This window comes from Arachis ipaensis, chromosome B6 (genome assembly GCF_059453495.1).
Source record: "Arachis ipaensis isolate K30076 ecotype BB chromosome B6, ASM5945349v1, whole genome shotgun sequence".
NCBI classification, from domain to species: domain Eukaryota; kingdom Viridiplantae; phylum Streptophyta; class Magnoliopsida; order Fabales; family Fabaceae; genus Arachis; species Arachis ipaensis.
The window spans coordinates 67,272,495-67,290,328 of record NC_142441.1 but is presented as its reverse complement, the minus strand read 5'-3'; the positions used below and the strand labels follow the sequence as shown (position 1 = coordinate 67,290,328).

At 38.1% G+C, this 17,834-nt stretch overlaps 1 protein-coding gene and 1 pseudogene across 1 annotated transcript; both read right to left on the bottom strand.

Annotated features, from left to right (window-relative positions):
- Positions 1-2,833: 2,833 nt before the first annotated feature.
- LOC107648208 (cyclin-dependent kinase F-4-like) lies at positions 2,834-4,714 on the bottom strand. Its single transcript, XM_088492048.1, has 5 exons — positions 4,623-4,714; positions 4,490-4,542; positions 4,324-4,390; positions 3,255-3,342; positions 2,834-2,968 (listed from the first exon to the last, which is right to left on the bottom strand). Exons 1-5 carry the CDS (start codon positions 4,712-4,714, stop codon positions 2,834-2,836), a joined length of 435 nt encoding a protein of 144 aa, XP_088348174.1.
- An 861-nt stretch (positions 4,715-5,575) lies between these two features.
- On the bottom strand, positions 5,576-6,012 carry LOC148561162 (uncharacterized; annotated as a pseudogene).
- Between the last annotated feature and the right edge of the window lie 11,822 nt (positions 6,013-17,834).

Here is a 17,834-nt window from a genome sequence, read left to right as displayed (position 1 = left end):
TGGCAAAAACACCCAACTAGGGCAGCCTGACCTTGCCCTCTTCAATGGAGCATAACTTGAGCTACAGAGATTCAATTGAGATGATTCTAGTTGCATTGGAAAGTAGACATCAAGAGCTTTCCAACTATGTATAATAGTCTATAGTGGAGCACAAAATTGAAGGTCAAACCAGAGGCAACTTTAGGCAACATCAAGCACAAAAAGTGAAGAACAAGCAAGTGTTTGGCAACAACTTGGGCAACAATGCCCAAGCACTATGTCCCACTCCCAGAAAATTACCATGCACGTTGCCAACGTGCAACAAGGCTGGCGTGTTTGCCAGTAACGTCCCTCTTGGGCCAGAATTGATGCCAACTTGCTCTGTAATCCTCTGCTCTCTTCAAAGGCCAACAATTCCTCTAATGAGCCAGCCAAATCAACAAAGACAAAGCCCAAATTGCTAACCCAATTGATGAACCTCTAGAAGCTTTGAAGACTAGTATAAATAGAGAAGGAAATTGTACAAGGGGGAACTTTTACTTTTTATTTTGGACACTTAGCCTTTTACATTGAAAAACTAGCATTTCTGTTTTACTGCTTCTTACGGGTTCTCTATTTTGTTTTCTTCTGTAAGTTTGAATTTCAGTTTTTTTTAAAGAACTTCTTCATTTTTCATTACTCTTCTCTACTGAATTTTGAATGTTTACTTTTGCACTTGTTGAAATTTGAGCTATGATTCACTAAACCCCATTTTCATTAGGGGGAGGAGCTCTGCTCATTTGAATGGATTGATAACTTCTCTTTTCCTTCTCAATTCAAGTGGTTCATCTAAAAGGAAACTCTTGTTCTTCACAGATTCAATCACCATCGAGAGAGGGATTAATCTATATGAATTATGTGGTGAATTTGAGAAAGGAGCCACATAATTCAGTTTAGAGTTCATCCTTTCATGATTTCCTTGATCAATACACTTTGGTTGGTATGTGAGATGTAACCTCCCTTAGTTGAGATTCTGAAAGTTGTGTGGCTTGGATTAGAAATTGAACTTCATCTCTTCTCATGAACAATTAGATCACGAGAGTGGCAATTGGTTGTGTTGAGAGAAATTGAGTTACCAAGAGATTGGGACTCAATTACCCACAATTTGCCATGGATCTATACCCATGATTGAGAAGGAATTGATCAACATCAATTCATGAGAATTTGCATCTCCGATCCCTAATGATCCTTTCCATCCTTAATTCTCATTTCTTTTGCTCTTTAGTTGTTTGAATACCCATTACCCAATTCCCTTCTACATTCTTGCAATTTATTATTCTTGTTATTTACATTCTGTTTCTCTATTTCTTGCTATTTACTCTTATGCTCTTTAAAATTCTGCAATCTTTACTTTCTTGCAATTTATCTTTAATGTCATTTAGGTTTCTTGCATTTTAAGTTTCAGTTATTTACTTTCATTTTCTTTCTATATTCTAGTTCTTTAAATTCCTTGCCATTTAAATTCTTGCAATTATGTTCAAAAATTAAAATTCTCATGAAATCAAAACCATGTCTGCTTGACTAAATCTACCATTTAACTAACGTTGCTTAATCTACCAATCTCCGTGGGATCGACCTCACTCTTAGTGAGTTTTATTACTTGATATGACCCGGTATACTTGCCGGTAATTACGTGAAATTAATTTTTTACGTATCAAGTTTTTGGCGCCGTTGCCGGGGATTGGCAAAGATTAACAATGATTAAGTGAATGGTAGTTTAGATTAAGCATTTTTCTTTTCTTTGTTAAAGCCCACTAACTGTTTGATATTTTGTTTTGCTAACTAAACTTCACTCTAGCAATAGAGTGTTTCATTTGTGTTGTTGGTTTGTGTGTTTGTGTATGTCAGGGGCAAGGAGACTTGATCCTGGAGACGAGAGAACCCTCCGAAGGTTAAGAAGAGAAGCAACAGGAAAAGGGATAATTGGTGAAAAGGATTCAGCAGGAGAAGACCAGGTCATGGAGGGCAACTCACATAACCCTGCTGAGGGAGTTGCACTACAAGAAAAACACCCATTCAGGTACACTTGAAAAGTGTAGCCAAAAGTGAAAAAAATGATGCCTTAGGCTACGGCTATGCTTTTTGGGATACGGCTACGCTTTTTGGGGTGATTCCTATTCGGCCGTTGCCTATTCTCAAAGGCTACGCTTTTCTGCACCAAAGGCTACGCTTTTGGCGTTTGGAAATAGGCTACGCTTTTCAAGTGATGCTGTCCAGGACCAAAGGCTACGCTTTTCAGCTTTCATTTTTTCAGAATAGGCTACGCTTTTCAACGCTACTGCATCATTTGTAAAGCGTAGCCACATTGTATACCATAGCTACTTTTTATAAGTGTAGCTTTAAGTCCCTCTTTTTTTTTTTTTTTTTTGTATACTATAGCTACTGTATATAAGTGTAGCCTTAGGTCCCTCATTGTTTTTTTTTTATTTTCTATATATATATATATTCTAATAATTTTTTTTAAAACCTAATATTTAGTAATATGATTATATATATAATCCTATTTTTTTAATTAAATTAGTCAAAAATTATAAAATAAAAATAAATACATAATAATACCATACAATATTCTTTAAATAATAAAAAATATCCTTTAACAAAATATATTTATAATAAACTAAAAATATTGGGATGATCATAAATGAGTATTCATACATCTCACACTAAATTAAATATACCCATATCAAAATATACATTAGACCACTTAGAATTTACTACTAATAAACTATAAAAAACCAAAATATTGTATTCTACATAAGTATCTTCTAATAAAAGTTATTAATCTTCTGATAGAAGAGAAAAAAACAAATTGATGTCAAATAGAGCACCTAACATCTGCGACTGAATTGAACATATATTGAAGCAAATTCTTGGCTTCTCCCATTGAGCGCAACTGATTCCGGCGTCCTCTATTCGTAAAGGCCCGCTCTCGTTTTTTTGCCTCGGAAAGCTGAAAAGTCATTGCCACAAGTTAATTAGATGATATGCTTAACATGCCTTCAAAGAAAAGAGTGCAGGTGTCTCCATATGTCAGCGATCATTAGTGACATAGTAGTAAAGTTAACTTACCAACTTGACACATAGTGATATCTTTCAAGAACTAAATTGAAAGTATTGAATCTTTAATCAGTTTAATGAACCATATCGACTTATGTGTGATTTTTGATAATCCAATTTTAATATTATCTCGTGAATCAAGTCACGTGAGACCAAATAGGTTAATTGACACTACTTACCAATACCTTCAATGATAGTTTTTCATCACTTAGAATAGGCAATTTGCTTCCGAAAACTAGCTTTGATACATCAGGTGCCTTTGATGACCTGCATTATTATCCAACAACTCATATATTTTGTCACTTTCTCCTAATAAAGGAAGAAACAAATATGAATGATGATGATTCATTAGTTAATAGTACCTAGTTTCATCAACACAGAAGGAAGTAGAAGTAGAAGTAGTAATAGTTGTAGTAGTTGAGGTTCCATTTCCATAATTTAAAAGACAGAAATAAATTGGTGTTAGTTCAGAAAGTTGGTCATTTGCAATAGCCAAAATGCCAAATGGTCCAAAAAATATGTCCAACTGAACAACAAAAAATAAATAAATAAATAAAAATCAGGAAAGTGTAAAGTAAAACCATGATTACTGTGAGATACAAGTTGTAACAATGCAACCAATAACTATGGAAAAATCCTGTGTTGCAGGGCCAATGTGTAATGGCACTACTATGCCAGGTTTAACCAATAATTCCTTAAATTCATCACTGCTAAGTCTCAAGCTCTCTATTTCTTCCACTGGCCATTGAAGCAAATTAGTTCTAGTCTTCTTGTCATACAATACTGTTCACGAAATAGTCTGATTCCAGCAGCCAAAACACAAACATTTGTGGATTAGAGATTCTTGCTAATTAAAGTAATTTACCCATCAATATATAAGATCAAATTACAATGTGTCAAACTTTCAAAGTTGACTCTTTGTGCTACTAAAGTACTTGTTTTCTATTTTCTTTCTTTTCCTTTTGAATTCAGGCATTATCATATTGAAATTGGTCAGTAGCACATGTTTGAAAGTGCCATTTGAAACTTGAAGTAGATTCACAAAAACCAGGACTGAGAATTATTAGATAAACATTACCAATCAAGAACACATAACACAACATAAGGAACCAAAAAAAGATAAACATTACCAGACACTTAACATTGATAACACGACATAAGATCTTCGACGGAAGATCGTATTTGAGAGAGAGAGAGAGAGAGAGAGAGAGAGAGAGAGAGAGAGAGAGAGAGAGAGAGAGAGACTACCTGGCACCAGGGAAAAGAGGACGAAGAGAGAACAGTTCAGCCATTATAGCACCCATTGCCCACATGTCTAAATGAGTGACAGAAAATTCAGTAAATAAAATGGTACTTATCATCACTCCAAACAGTATTAATTTGATCATTATCGCTGTTTAAAGCATATACTTACCAACTTTGGAGCTATACAGATAAGATTGAAGTAGCACTTCAGGAGCACGATACCTAACAGAAGCCAGCGTACAACTTATAAACTGCACAATACACAACTGAACAATTTACATACAAAAGTTGAAAGCACTTACCACCGTGTGGAGACATACTCAGTGTAGGGTGATTGTGAACTGATCTCACGTGCTAGGCCAAAATCAGAATAGACCATAGTATAAATCTCCATTTGCTGCACAATAACAACTTCATTAAAATGTCAACCTAAATGATTCATAATTGATAGAAAAAGCTAGGTAATTCTTGAGAAGTTTGAAAAAAAAAAAGCTAACATACTCAAAAAGCATGTTCTCTATTTTATCATATAGCACATTTAACAAAGGATTCGGATGCAATGATAAACGTACCAGGCTTCAGATAACGGTGGAAGTATCCCCACTGGTGCATATATGCAAGACCTTGGAAAACTTGAAAACACCAATTCCTAACTTCACCCTCAGAAAACATCTTCTCCCTGTCTTTCATAAGTTGGTACAGGTTGCATTCCTAAATCACCCAAAAAATTGAAACATCAATTACTGGACTTTGCACAAGATGATGCAGACCACATCTAATGAAGAACTGGCCACCCACCATGTACTCAAAAACAAAGTACAGAATGTCACTTTCTCGAATAACTTCCTTTAGCTTCACAATATTTGGGTGGTTCATTTTTCTTAGTGACTGTAAACCAAGAGAAATTGAAGTAAGTTATAAACAGAAAATAAAAAACCATATAGCGATAATGTTAGTCCTCACATTAGTCCTCACAGTAGTGGCCATGGTTGCAGCAAAACAGAATATTCAAATTGGATAGGAATTAAAAGAAATTACAACCCTAGGGATTCAAGATAAAGTAAGGACTAGAATTAGAATCAGAATATGGAAACCATAGCGGTGATAAAGCAGAGCATACAAATTCAATCTAATCGATGGCAGCAGCGGTGGCGGAGCAGGACGGCATGAGAGCAGACCTCGCCCTTCTCCCCCTTGTCGCGTTTCTGCTCCTCTGTCTTCCGTGTATCTCTCATGCTTTCCACTCTCCTCTGCCCTAATCAGCGTTGACTGTGTCTGTGGTGACGAAGGCTTCGGCGGTTACCATGAAGTGCAGCGGCGCGTCGGTGGCCATGGAAGCACCGCGACAACAAGGCGTCACCTCCCTCCTGTGCGACGCTCCTCCTGATTCTCCCTCTCTCAGGCATGACTCTTCCTCTCCAAACGACGCGATGGCAGTGACAGCACCAAGTCCCGCGGCGAGACACGAGCGGCGGGCTCCAGGCCGGCGGTGGCGGCTCGCAAGGACGACGACAACGAAGCGGCGATGGCCAGTGGCGCCTGCGCAACCTTCCTCTTCTCTTCTTCCCCCTCGGTTCTCTCTTTCTCTCCGCTATCCTTTTTCCCTCTTTTCCTTTTACTGCTGCTGTGTCTTAGGTTGAATTAGGAAGAAAGGAAAACTGCTGCTGTGTATTGGTCAGATAAGGGAAACATTGGCGGTGGCTAGGTTAGAAGGGGTTAGGGCTTTTTGGGGATTAATTTAGGAATTAGGATATAATTTGGGACAAAAGTGAAATTAAAAATTTTGGGTAAATTGAGATTTGGTCAATTTTAATAAAATTAAAGTATATTATAAAAAATTGAAATCTAATTTGCTCTTTTAAAATTATTTTAAAAATACTACTTAATTATCAATTTACTAATCAATTTTTAATCAAATATTCTAATTTTAAAATTAGAAATATAATTTATTTTTTGTTTATAAAAATCAAAGTATTAAATTTCAAAATCTCAATTTTTTAACTAAATCGTATAAAATTTTTATTCTTTTACAACTATTAAGTTGTATAATTTAAATATATAAAATTATTCAATAATTATAAGATTAAGTAAAATTTCCAATTTAATTATCAAAACTTGATTTAATTACTTTTAATAAAATAATTTCTAAAAATAAAATTTTTAATGAATATATAAGTTGAAATTAACTCAGTAATATTTTTCGAAAATTTTGGATCTTACATCTTTGATGGTGAGAGGGTTTCCGAAGGCTATTAAGTGTGAGTTTTGAAGGGACAAAAATTTGACTAAGTGTGTGAGTTTGCTTTTGAGAAAGTGAGGAAAAAAATTTATCAAGTGTAAGCTTTTGGCTTTAGATACATTAGGCATCACTTTTAAAGTGCACCCAAAACTTAATAAATAGGCTACCCTTTAAAAGCACTCTCTTTAATACAAAAAGTGAACTCATAGATATCAACATACGGCTACGCTTTATAAGTGATTTCTATAATACCTAAGGCTACACTTTTTAAATGATGCCAGAATTGTGTTTCCTTTTCTCTTATAAAAAGGCAACACTGAAAAATAAGTGTAGCTGAATGGGTATTTTTCTTGTAGTGTTGCCAACAATAACAACCCACCTCAAAGGAGAGTTCTAGCTTCTTACACTCTCCCAAATCCAATACATTGTGGGAGCAGTATACTCGCTCCCAATATTCATGCAAATAATTTTGAATTGAAGCCTCAGCTCATCACTCTCGTGCAAAACAATTGTTCCTATGGAGGAGGCCCCCTTGAGGATCCAAATCAACACCTATCTGTCTTCCTAAGAATATGTGAAACTGTCAAGACAAATGGTGTGCATCCAGATGTTTACAAGCTGCTATTATTCCCATTTTCTTTGAGGGATAAGGCATTTCAATAGCTGGAGATATTTCCAAAGAAAGTATCAACAATTGGGACGATCTGGTGAATAAATTCCTATCCAAGTTCTATCCGCCTCAGAGGATCATCAGGTTGAAAATAGAGGTGCAAACGTTCACTCAAATGGATGGGGAATCGTTGTATGAGGCATGGGAAAGATACAAAGCTCTGATTAGAAAATGTCCACCTGAGATGTTCAGTGAATGGGATAAACTTCAAAATTTCTATGAAGGGTTGACTCAAAGATCTCAAGAGTCTTTGGATTACTCTGCAGGAGGCTCGCTACAATTGATGAATACAGCCGAAGAAGCTCAGAATCTCATAGACATGGTAACTAATAACCAATACTTCTTTGCTCATCAGAGGCAATGCCAACCTAGTCAAAAGAAGGGTGTATTGGAACTAGAAGGAGTGGACACAATCTTGGAAAAGAACAAGTTGATGCACCAACAAATCCAGCAACAAATGGAGATGATGGCTAAGAGAATAGATAGCCTCCAAATAGCTTCAGTGAACACAACAAATCAACCTTCAAATGAATGGGGTCAAAATGAAGCGAGCCATGTTGAGCAGCAACAAGAACAGGTTCAATACATACAAAATGCCTCAAATTCTTCTCAAAATGACTTCCATGGTGACACATACAACTCATCCTGGAGGAACCACCCCAACCTGAGATGGGGTGATAATCAAAATCAATGGCAGAAGAACAACAACTCCAACCACCCCCGCAACACACACAACCAAAATCACTCATCTAACAGCACTAACCAATACAAAAAATCACAAAACACATATCAACCACCCCACAACAACTCACAAGCTCATCAAAATAACTTTCACGCACCAACATCCAACCCACAAAACTTCCACACCAGCCCTTCAAATAACTTCCAGCAACAACAATCCACCCCCATCATACCGCCAATTGACCATCATGAAAATAGGATTTCAAGTCTTGAGGCAGCCCTACAAACAATTGCTCAGTCCACTCAAACCATGATTAAAGGGCAAGAGAGATATGAAGTTACCATGAAGAACCTTGAACGGCAAGTGGGACAATTGGCCAAACAAGATGAACGGCCAACTAACGTCCTCCCAAATGATACAATACCCAACCCAAGCAAAGAATGTAAAGCTCTGCAGTTGAGAAGTGGCAAAGTAATCGGAGAAAGTTCCAACAAGGAAGCAACAAAACTCAAGGAGCAAGACACAGTGGACACGCAAGATGAAGAAAAGGCATCAACACTTCAAAAAAGCAAAGAAGATGAAAATCCACAAAGCAAGACACACACTCAAGATAGCCACCCCAATAACAAGGATGATGTCAAGCCACAACAGGAGAGCAAGAATGAAAGAGTTAAAGCCTATGTACCCAAGCTCCCATACCCAACCAGGGTACACAAAGGAACGAAGGATCAACAATTTCCAAGGTTCTTGGAAATCTTTAAGAAACTTGAAATCAACATTCCATTGACAGAAGCTTTAGAACAAATGCCATTATATGCAAAGTTTCTTAAAGAATTAATCACCAAGAAAAGAAGTTGGCAAGAAAAAGAAACAGTGATTCTCACTCAAGAGTGTAGTGCTATTATTCAGAGGGGACTGCCACCAAAACTCAAGGATCCAGGCAGCTTCCTCATACCATGCACAATTGGGAATATAGCCATTGACAAATCACTCTGTGACCTGGGAGCAAGCATTAACTTAATGCCTCTTACCATGCTGAAGAAGATGATGATAGAAGAGCTGAAACCCACTAGGATGTCTCTCCAACTTGCTGACAGATCTATCAAGATACCAAATGGTATAGTTGAGAACCTCTTGGTGAAAGTGGGGAATTTTATATTCCCAGTCGATTTTGTGGTCCTAGATATGAATGAAGAGGGGAGTAACTCAGTTATCCTTGGTAGACCATTTTTGGCTACAGCTAGAACAATCATTGATGTAGAAAAGGGAGAGATGATCTTCAGAGTACATGATGAGCAAATGACCATAAATGTCTTCAAGGCAATGCAATACCCCGTTGAGAAAGAGAGTTGCATGAGGGTTGATGTGGTGGATTCTTTGGTTGAAGAAGTATTTGAAACAAGCCATCAAGCGAAACAGGAGGAAATCCATGACATCCAAGAACAAGAAGAGAACAAATTGGAAGCACCAGAGAAACCAAGTGAAACCAAGAAAGAAGAGGTGCCATAACAAGAGTTGAAACCATTACCCCCTCATCTTAAATATGCATTCCTTGGTGAAAAAGACAGCCTCCCAGTGATCATCAACTCTACATTGAGCGCAGAGGAAGAGAAAAAACATCTTGTGGTGTTAAAAGCTCACAAAGATGCATTGGGATGGACCATTGATGACTTGAAGGGTATAAGTCCTGCCATATGTATACACAAAATTCTCTTGGAGGAAAATTCTAAACCAGTGGTACAACCTCAGAGAAGATTGAATCCCACAATGAAGGAGGTGGTTCAAAAGGAAGTACTGAAGCTATGTAAAGCTGGGATCATCTACCCTATCTCTGATAGTCCATGGGTTAGCCCAGTTCAAGTAGTACCAAAGAAAGGTGGGATGACTGTCATTGTCAATGAGAAGAATGAGCTTATTCCAACAAGAACAGTGACTGGATGGAGGATGTGCATTGATTATAGGAGGTTGAATGATGCCACACGAAAAGACCATTTCCCCCTCCCTTTCATTGACCAGATGCTGGAAAGGCTAGCTGGCCACGCTTATTACTGCTTCCTTGATGGATATTTTGGGTACAATCAAATAGTGGTTGACCCCATGGATCAAAAGAAGACCTCCTTCACTTTCCCTTCTGGAGTTTTTGCTTACAGGAGAATGCCATTCGGGTTGTGTAATGCCCCAGCTACCTTTCAGAGGTGCATGCTATCCATCTTCTCAGACATGGTAGAAAAATTTATTGAAGTTTTTATGGACGACTTCTCTGTTTTTGGTGATTCTTTCAATACATGCTTGCACCATCTTACCCTAGTCTTAAAAAGGTGCTAAGAAACCAATTTGATTTTAAATTGGGAGAAATGCCATTTTATGGTACCCGAGGAAATTGTTCTTGGACACAAAATTTCAAAAAAGGGTATAGAGGTGGACAAGGCAAAAGTAGAGATTATAGAAAAACTTCCACCACCAACAAGTGTAAAAGCTGTTAGAAGTTTCTTGGGCCATGCTGGGTTCTACAGACGATTCATCAAAGATTTTTCCAAAATAGCTAAACCACTAAGCAACTTGCTTGTGGTGAGCAACCCTTTTTCCTTTGATGATGAATGTAAGCAGGCCTTTGAGACTCTAAAAGCTAAGCTCACCACAGCACCAATCATCACACCCCCAATTTGGGGATTGCCCTTTGAACTGATGTGTGATGCAAGTGACTTTGCAATTGGTGCTGTGCTGGGGTAGAGGAAGGACAAGAAGCACCATGTCATCTACTATGCAAGCAAAGTATTGAATGAAGCTCAAAAAAATTATACCACAACAGAGAAAGAGTTACTAGCTGTGGTGTATGCTTTTGACAAGTTTAGGCAATATTTGATTGGATCCAAAATCTTAGTTTATATTGATCATGCTGCTCTCAAGTATTTAATGTCAAAACAGGATGCCAAACCAAGGCTAATCAGATGGATATTACTTCTACAAGAATTTGACATTGAGATCAAGGACAAAAAAAGCAGTGAGAATCAAGTTGCGGACTATCTATCAAGGTTGCCACAAGGAACGAATCAAGACACCTCCCAACCAGTGAATGAGAACTTTCCAGATGAATACCTCTTGCAGATTCAGCAGACTCCTTGGTTTGCGGACATGGCCAACTACAAACCAGGAAGGAGTATCCCATAAGAATACACAAGGTAACAAATCAAGAAGCTGCTACATGAGGCTAAGTTATTCTTGTGGGATAAGCCCTTTCTATTCAAAAGATGCCCAGATGGAATGATTAGAAGATGTGTACCTGAGGTTGAAATGAAAGACATATTATAACATTGTCACAATTCAAGCTATGGTGGACATTTTGGAGCCGAAAGGACTGCTGCAAAGGTCCTCCAAAGTGGGTTCTATTGGCCTTCTATCTTCAAGGATGCTAGAGAATTTGTGAGTCACTGCAATGAATGCCAAAGAACAGGAGGGCTGACAAAGAAAAATGAGATGCCTCAGAAGTTCATTTTGGAAGTGGAACTTTTTGACTTATGGGGAATAGACTTCATGGGACCCTTTCCTCCATCCTACACATTCAAATACATCTTGGTGGCAGTGGAGTATGTTTCAAAATGGGTAGAGGCAATAGCCACCACTACATGTGATGCTAATGTGGTATTGCAATTTCTAAGGAGGAACATCTTCACTAGGTTTGGAGTGCCTAAGGGACTTATAAGTGATGGGGGAAGCCACTTCTGCAACAAGCAACTAAATTCTCTTCTCCATAAATATAGAGTTACTCATAAAGTGGCCACACCCTATCACCCACAAACAAATGGACAAGCTGAACTCGCAAACAGAGAGCTAAAGAGAATTTTGGAGAAAACTGTGGGAGCAACAAGAAAGGATTGGGTTAGGAAGCTGGATGATGCACTTTGGACATACAGGACAGCATTCAAAATGCCCATAGGAAAATCTCCATTTCATCTAGTGTATGGGAAAACATGCCATCTCCCTGTGGAGCTTGAACACAAGGCCTTTTGGGCCACTAAACTCTTGAACTTAGATTCTCAAGCAGCAGAAGAAAAGAGGTTACTACAGCTCAATGAATTGGAGGAGTTCAGACTAGAAGCATATGAAAATGCCAGAATATACAAGGAAAGAGCAAAAATGTGGCATGACAAGAGGATCTCCCCAAGAACATTCGAACCAGGCCAAAGGGTGTTGCTATTCAACTCAAGACTGAAGATTTTCCCTGGGAAGTTGAGATCTAGATAGACTGGTCCATACACCATCACCAAAGTATCCCCTCATGGCTATGTGGAGTTACTTGATGAAACTTCAAAACAGACCTTCACAGTCAATGGACATAGGGTGAAACTTTATCTTGGTGGCCCTTGGAGCAAGGAAGAAAGTGTGCACTTGTTAACATGAGCAGAGGAGCTGCAATGTCAAGCTAAGGACACTAAACAAGCGCTTCATGGGAGGCAACCCATGCACAGGAGTTTTCTTTTATTTTTATACTTTAGTAGTCAACAATGAGAGATTGCATCATATACAATTTAAAAAAAAGGGCGGGGGTTGAATTAGCATGTAGTGTATGTAGGACACTAAGTTTGGTGTGGCTAACTTTGAAGCAAATGGTAAATTTTAACCTTATTATAACACTTAGTCACAAACTAAGTTTGGTGTCCTCACATACATAAATAATGCCAGAAAAAAGAGAAAGTATAGTTTTTTTTTAGCATATGAAAGCAATCCTTTGATTTTAATTTTTGTTATAGTCAAGTTTATATTAGTATATCATCATAATTTGTTAGCATTAGTTAAGACACTTCAAGAATCTCAAGGTTTTGGAATTTTGTTGCAGGGAAATGAAAGAAAGAAGTGATGGAAAATCTTGGAAGAGGAGTCACGGATACACACACAAGGAAAAGGAAGTCACATGAGCCTTGAATTTTGTGCATTGGAAAGAATAACTCAACATGCATTAGCTAGAAGATTCATACTTCCCATAACACAATCAAACCATTAAGGCAATTCATCCACTTCTTAAAGAATACCGTGCCCCCCCCCCCCAACAAGAACATTTGCACTCACCTTGCCTTCACACCTATATATAGACCACCGAACCACCTCCATTCCTCATCCCCTTCATAATCATTTTCAAGCCTTCATTCCTTACCTCATAAGCCTATTCTTCTAAGCACCTCTCACTTCCAATTCTTGTATGCCTAAGGATAAGTATTCCTCTAAGTTTGGTGCGGACAATTCAGCCATCTCACTTGGAATTCAATGGCCTCATCCTCAGGAGCTAAGAAAGGGAAAGGCAAGCAACCCATGCAAGAGGAGATCACATTTGGTGAGAGAAGGTTCAAATCCAAAAACCATGAGCGCATCTTCTATTGGATGATAAGCAAAGACATTATTCCGGAGGTACCTTTCAAGCTAAGAAAGGAGGAGTACCCTGAGATAGAAAAAGTAATTAGAAAAAGGGGATGGGAGCTTCTCTGTAATCAACCTCAAGTTGTAAGCATGCCTCTCATTCATGAGTTCTATGCCAATGTCATAAAGAAAGCTGATGATGAAGAACCATATTTGAGCTATGTAAGAGGAGTGGTGGTCCACTTCAGCCCAGACACCGTCAATAGGGTGCTAATGATCAAGCCAAAACGGTTTAAGCAACCTAGCTATGAGGAGAGGGTTAAATATGACCAAAGATGTGTGGATGTGCTAAGTGATCTATGCAAAGTAGGCACGAATTGGGTGTTGGATTCACAAGGACAACCACTCAAACTTAGAAGAGGTGACCTCATACCTCAAGCAAAAGGATGGCATGACATAGTGAGAAGATCATTAATCCCTACCTCAAACAATTCAGAGGTGACAATAAACAGAGCAATAATGATCCACTGCATAATGAAAGGATGGGAGATCAATGTGGGAGAAATCATAGCTAAAAACATCATTGACACAGCTGAAAATGTCAAACAAGATAGTTGGCTAGGATATCCTAGTACCATCTTACGCCTATGTGAAGAAGCTGGGGTACCTCTTGAAGAGTTTGAAGAAACAGACATAGTGTCCGTAGAGAAGCCCATCACCAAGAAGAGATTGGAGTACGTCACCACAATCCAATTGGAAAGGCAACCTCTAGCAAAAAGAAAGAAAAGGAAAGGAGAGAGACAAGAGGAAGAGCATGAAGAAATGGAAGAATCAAGTGCCTTAAACATGAATCAACTCCAAGCCGCTTTGGAAGGAATCTCTGGGCAATATGCACAAATTCAAAGAAGCCGAGAGGAACAAGCTCAACAACAAAGGGACCTTTGGCAAGCAATGAATCAGCAAAGAGAAGTTCAAGTTCAATGGATGAGTCAGCAAAGTGAATATCAAACACACATGATGGAACGACAACAAGAACAATATGACAAGATGTATGAAATCATCAACAACTCAGCTGCTGAACATGAAAGATATATGGAGAAAGTAATACAAGAACAAGCTCAACTAAGGAAAGAACAAGCTCAGCAAAGGGAGCTCCTCCTTAGGATGGAAAGAATGCAAGACGCCTTGCAAAGAGACTACAATGAGAACAGGATGTTCAAAGAAGCTAGACACAGAGACAGGATTGATTATGATATATGCACCCAAGAAAAACTCAGCTACATTTGTGGAACGCTCCCAGTGCTCAACCCACAAATCCAAAAATTCAATGAAGCACACAAGGTATTAGAAGAACAGGAAATTGCAAGGGTGCAATTTAATGCTCAAAGGCTAAAGGATAGGATGATAAGCTCAGGGATATGGAAGAAAATAGAGGAGGACCCAACAACAAAACAACAAGGAGAAGTAAGAAGGAAGAAGAAAGAAGATCCAAAGGGCAAAGGAAAACAAGGAGAATCAAGCAAAGGAAAGGAACCCAAAACTTAAAGGTGGTGAAGTTCTTTTAGTATTTTAATAAATAAAGATGTATGTCTGAAACATGATATACCTTCTAGGAGTCTTTTATGCACTTTAATGTCTATAATATGCATTTGCATGTTTACATCATGTATCCGCATATGCTTGGAATGTTTGCTTGCTTTAAGCCCTTTTGCTAGATAATGGAATAAAAGATGCAGTTGAGCAAAAACAGAGAGAAATCTAGCCTAAAGAAAATAAAGTTGTCCTACAAAAGTGTCAATATACATGCTTTCATTGAGAATGAATCAAGGCTCAAGGAATCAAAAGGATGCTTGCTTACACAAGGCTAGTTAGTTGAAAGCTACAAGACCCAAGAAGTTAGAAATCTTGAATAAAGAAAACAGAGAACACAAAATGAAAAGCTAGGCATCAATGACAAAATTTGGATATGTGTCTGTGGTGATTGATGTTAAGGGACATACTTGAGCTAGTAAATCCGAGGGGTGCTTCATCACCCGGTAACTTGGGTTAACTAACTCGGGATTATCGATTGAAAACTCACTTTCAAGAGTAGCTCTATGACAGGACATTTAGCAACCCAAAGAGGTGCTGGACACCATGATGAGCGGATAATTTATACGCTTTTTGGCATTGTTTTTAGTATGTTTTTAGTAGAATCTAGTTACTTTTAGGGATGTTTTTATTAGTTTTTATGTTAAATTCAAATTTTTGGACTTTACTATGAGTTTGTGTGTTTTTCTGTGATTTCAGGTATTTTCTGGCTGAAATTGAGGGACTTGAGCAAAAATCAGATTCAGAGGTTGAAGAAGGACTACTGATGCTGTTGGATTCTGACCTCCCTGCACTCAAAATGGGTTTTCTAGAGCTACAGAACTCAAAATGGCACGCTTCCAATTGCGTTAAAAAGTAGACATCCAGGGCTTTCCAGAAATATATAATAGTCCATACTTTGGCCGAGTTTAGACGACGCAAAAGGGCGTTGAACGCCAGTGCTACGCTGCTGTCTGGAGTTAAACGCCAGAAACACGTCACGAACCAGAGTTGAATGCCAAAAACATGTTACAACTTGGCGTTCAACTCCAAAAGAAGCCTCTGCACGTGGAAAGCTAAAGCTCAGTCCAAGCACACACCAAGTGGGCCCCGGAAGTGAATTTATACATCAATTACTTACTTCTGTAAACCCTAGTAGCTAGTTTAGTATAAATAGGACTTTTTACTATTGTATTAGACATCTTGGGACGTTTAGTTCTTAGATCATGGGGGTTGGCCATTTGGCCATGCCTGAACCTTTCACTTATGTATTTTCAAATGGTAGAGTTTCTACACTCCATAGATTAAGGTGTGGAGCTCTGCTGTTCCTCATGAATTAATGCAAATTACTACTGTTTTTCTATTCAATTCAACTTATTCCGCTTCTAAGATATTCATTCGCACTTCAACATGAATGTGATGAACGTGACAATCATCATCATTCTCCCACGAACGCGTGCCTGACAACCACTTCCGTTCCACCTTAGATTGAATGATTATCTCTTGGATCTCTTAATCAGAATCTTCGTGGTATAAGCTAGATTGATGGCGGCATTCATGAGAGTCCAGAAAGTCTAAACCTTGTCTGTGGTATTCCGAGTAGGGCTCTGGAATTGAATGACTGTGACGAACTTCAAACTCGCGAGTGCTGGGCGTAGTGACAGACGCAAAAGGAGGGTGAATCCTATTCCAGTATGATCGAGAACCTCAGATGATTAGCCGTGCTGTGACAGAGCATTTGGACCATTTTCACAAGAGGATAGGATGTAGCCATTGACCACGGTGATGCATCCAGATGATTAGCCATGCAGTGACAGCGCATCGGACCATTTTCCAGAGGATGAAAAGTAGCCAGTGACAATGGTGATGTCCTTACATAAAGCCAGCCATAGAAAGGAGTAGGATTGATTGGATGAAGGCAGCAGGAAAGCAGAAGTTCAGAGGGACGAAAGCATCTCTATACCTTTATCTGAAACTCTCACCAATGATATACATAAGTATTTCTATCTTTATTTTCTGTCTATTCATTATTTATTTTCGAAAACTCCATAACCAATTATTATCCGCCTGACTGAGATTTACAAGATGATCATAGCTTGCTTCATACCAACAATCTCCATGGGATCGACCCTTACTCACGTAAGGTTTATTACTTGGACGACCCGGTGCACTTGCTGGTTAGTTGTATCGAAGTTGTGAATGAAAAGTGATTAATTAAGACGTGCGTACAGAGTTTTTGGCGCCGTTGCCTGAGATCACAATTTTGTGCACCAAGTTTTTGGCGCCGTTGCCGGGGATTGTTCGAGTTTGGACAACTGACGGTTCATCTTATTGCTCAGATTAGGTAATTTTCTTTTTGTTTTATTTTCAAAAAAAAAATTCGAAAAAAAAATTTCAAAAAAAAATTTTTCAAAAAAATTTATTTCAAAAATTTCTCATCTGTTTTCAAAAATTATTCTAAAATTTTTTAAGAATGAATTTTAGTGTTTCATAAAGCATGTTGAAGCCTGACTGGCTGCAAAGCCATGTCTAAATTCATTTGGACTGTGACTCCCAACCCAATATTATCAAGAGCAAGCTAGTTGTTGCTAATTCACCTATTGCTGTTCCAGATCCACCTGATTTACATGCTAAAGCTTGACTGGCTATTGAGCCATGTCTAACCCTCAGATTGGAGCTTTAGACTAAAAATGCAAGATTCCTGGAATTCATATTAAAAATTTTGGAATCCTTATTTTTCTTTTTCAAATAATTTTCGAAAAATTCAAAAAAATCATAAAATCATAAAAATCAAAAATATTTTGTGTTTCTTGTTTGAGTCTTGAGTCAATTCTAAGTTTGGTGTCAATTGCATGTTTTAAAGTTTGCATAAAATTTTCGAAAATTTCATGCATTCATAGTGTTCTTCATGATCTTCAAGTTGTTCTTGGTAAGTCTTCTTGTTTGTTCTTGATGTTTTCTTGTTTTGTATCTTTTCTTATTTCTCATGTGCATTTTTGCATCCA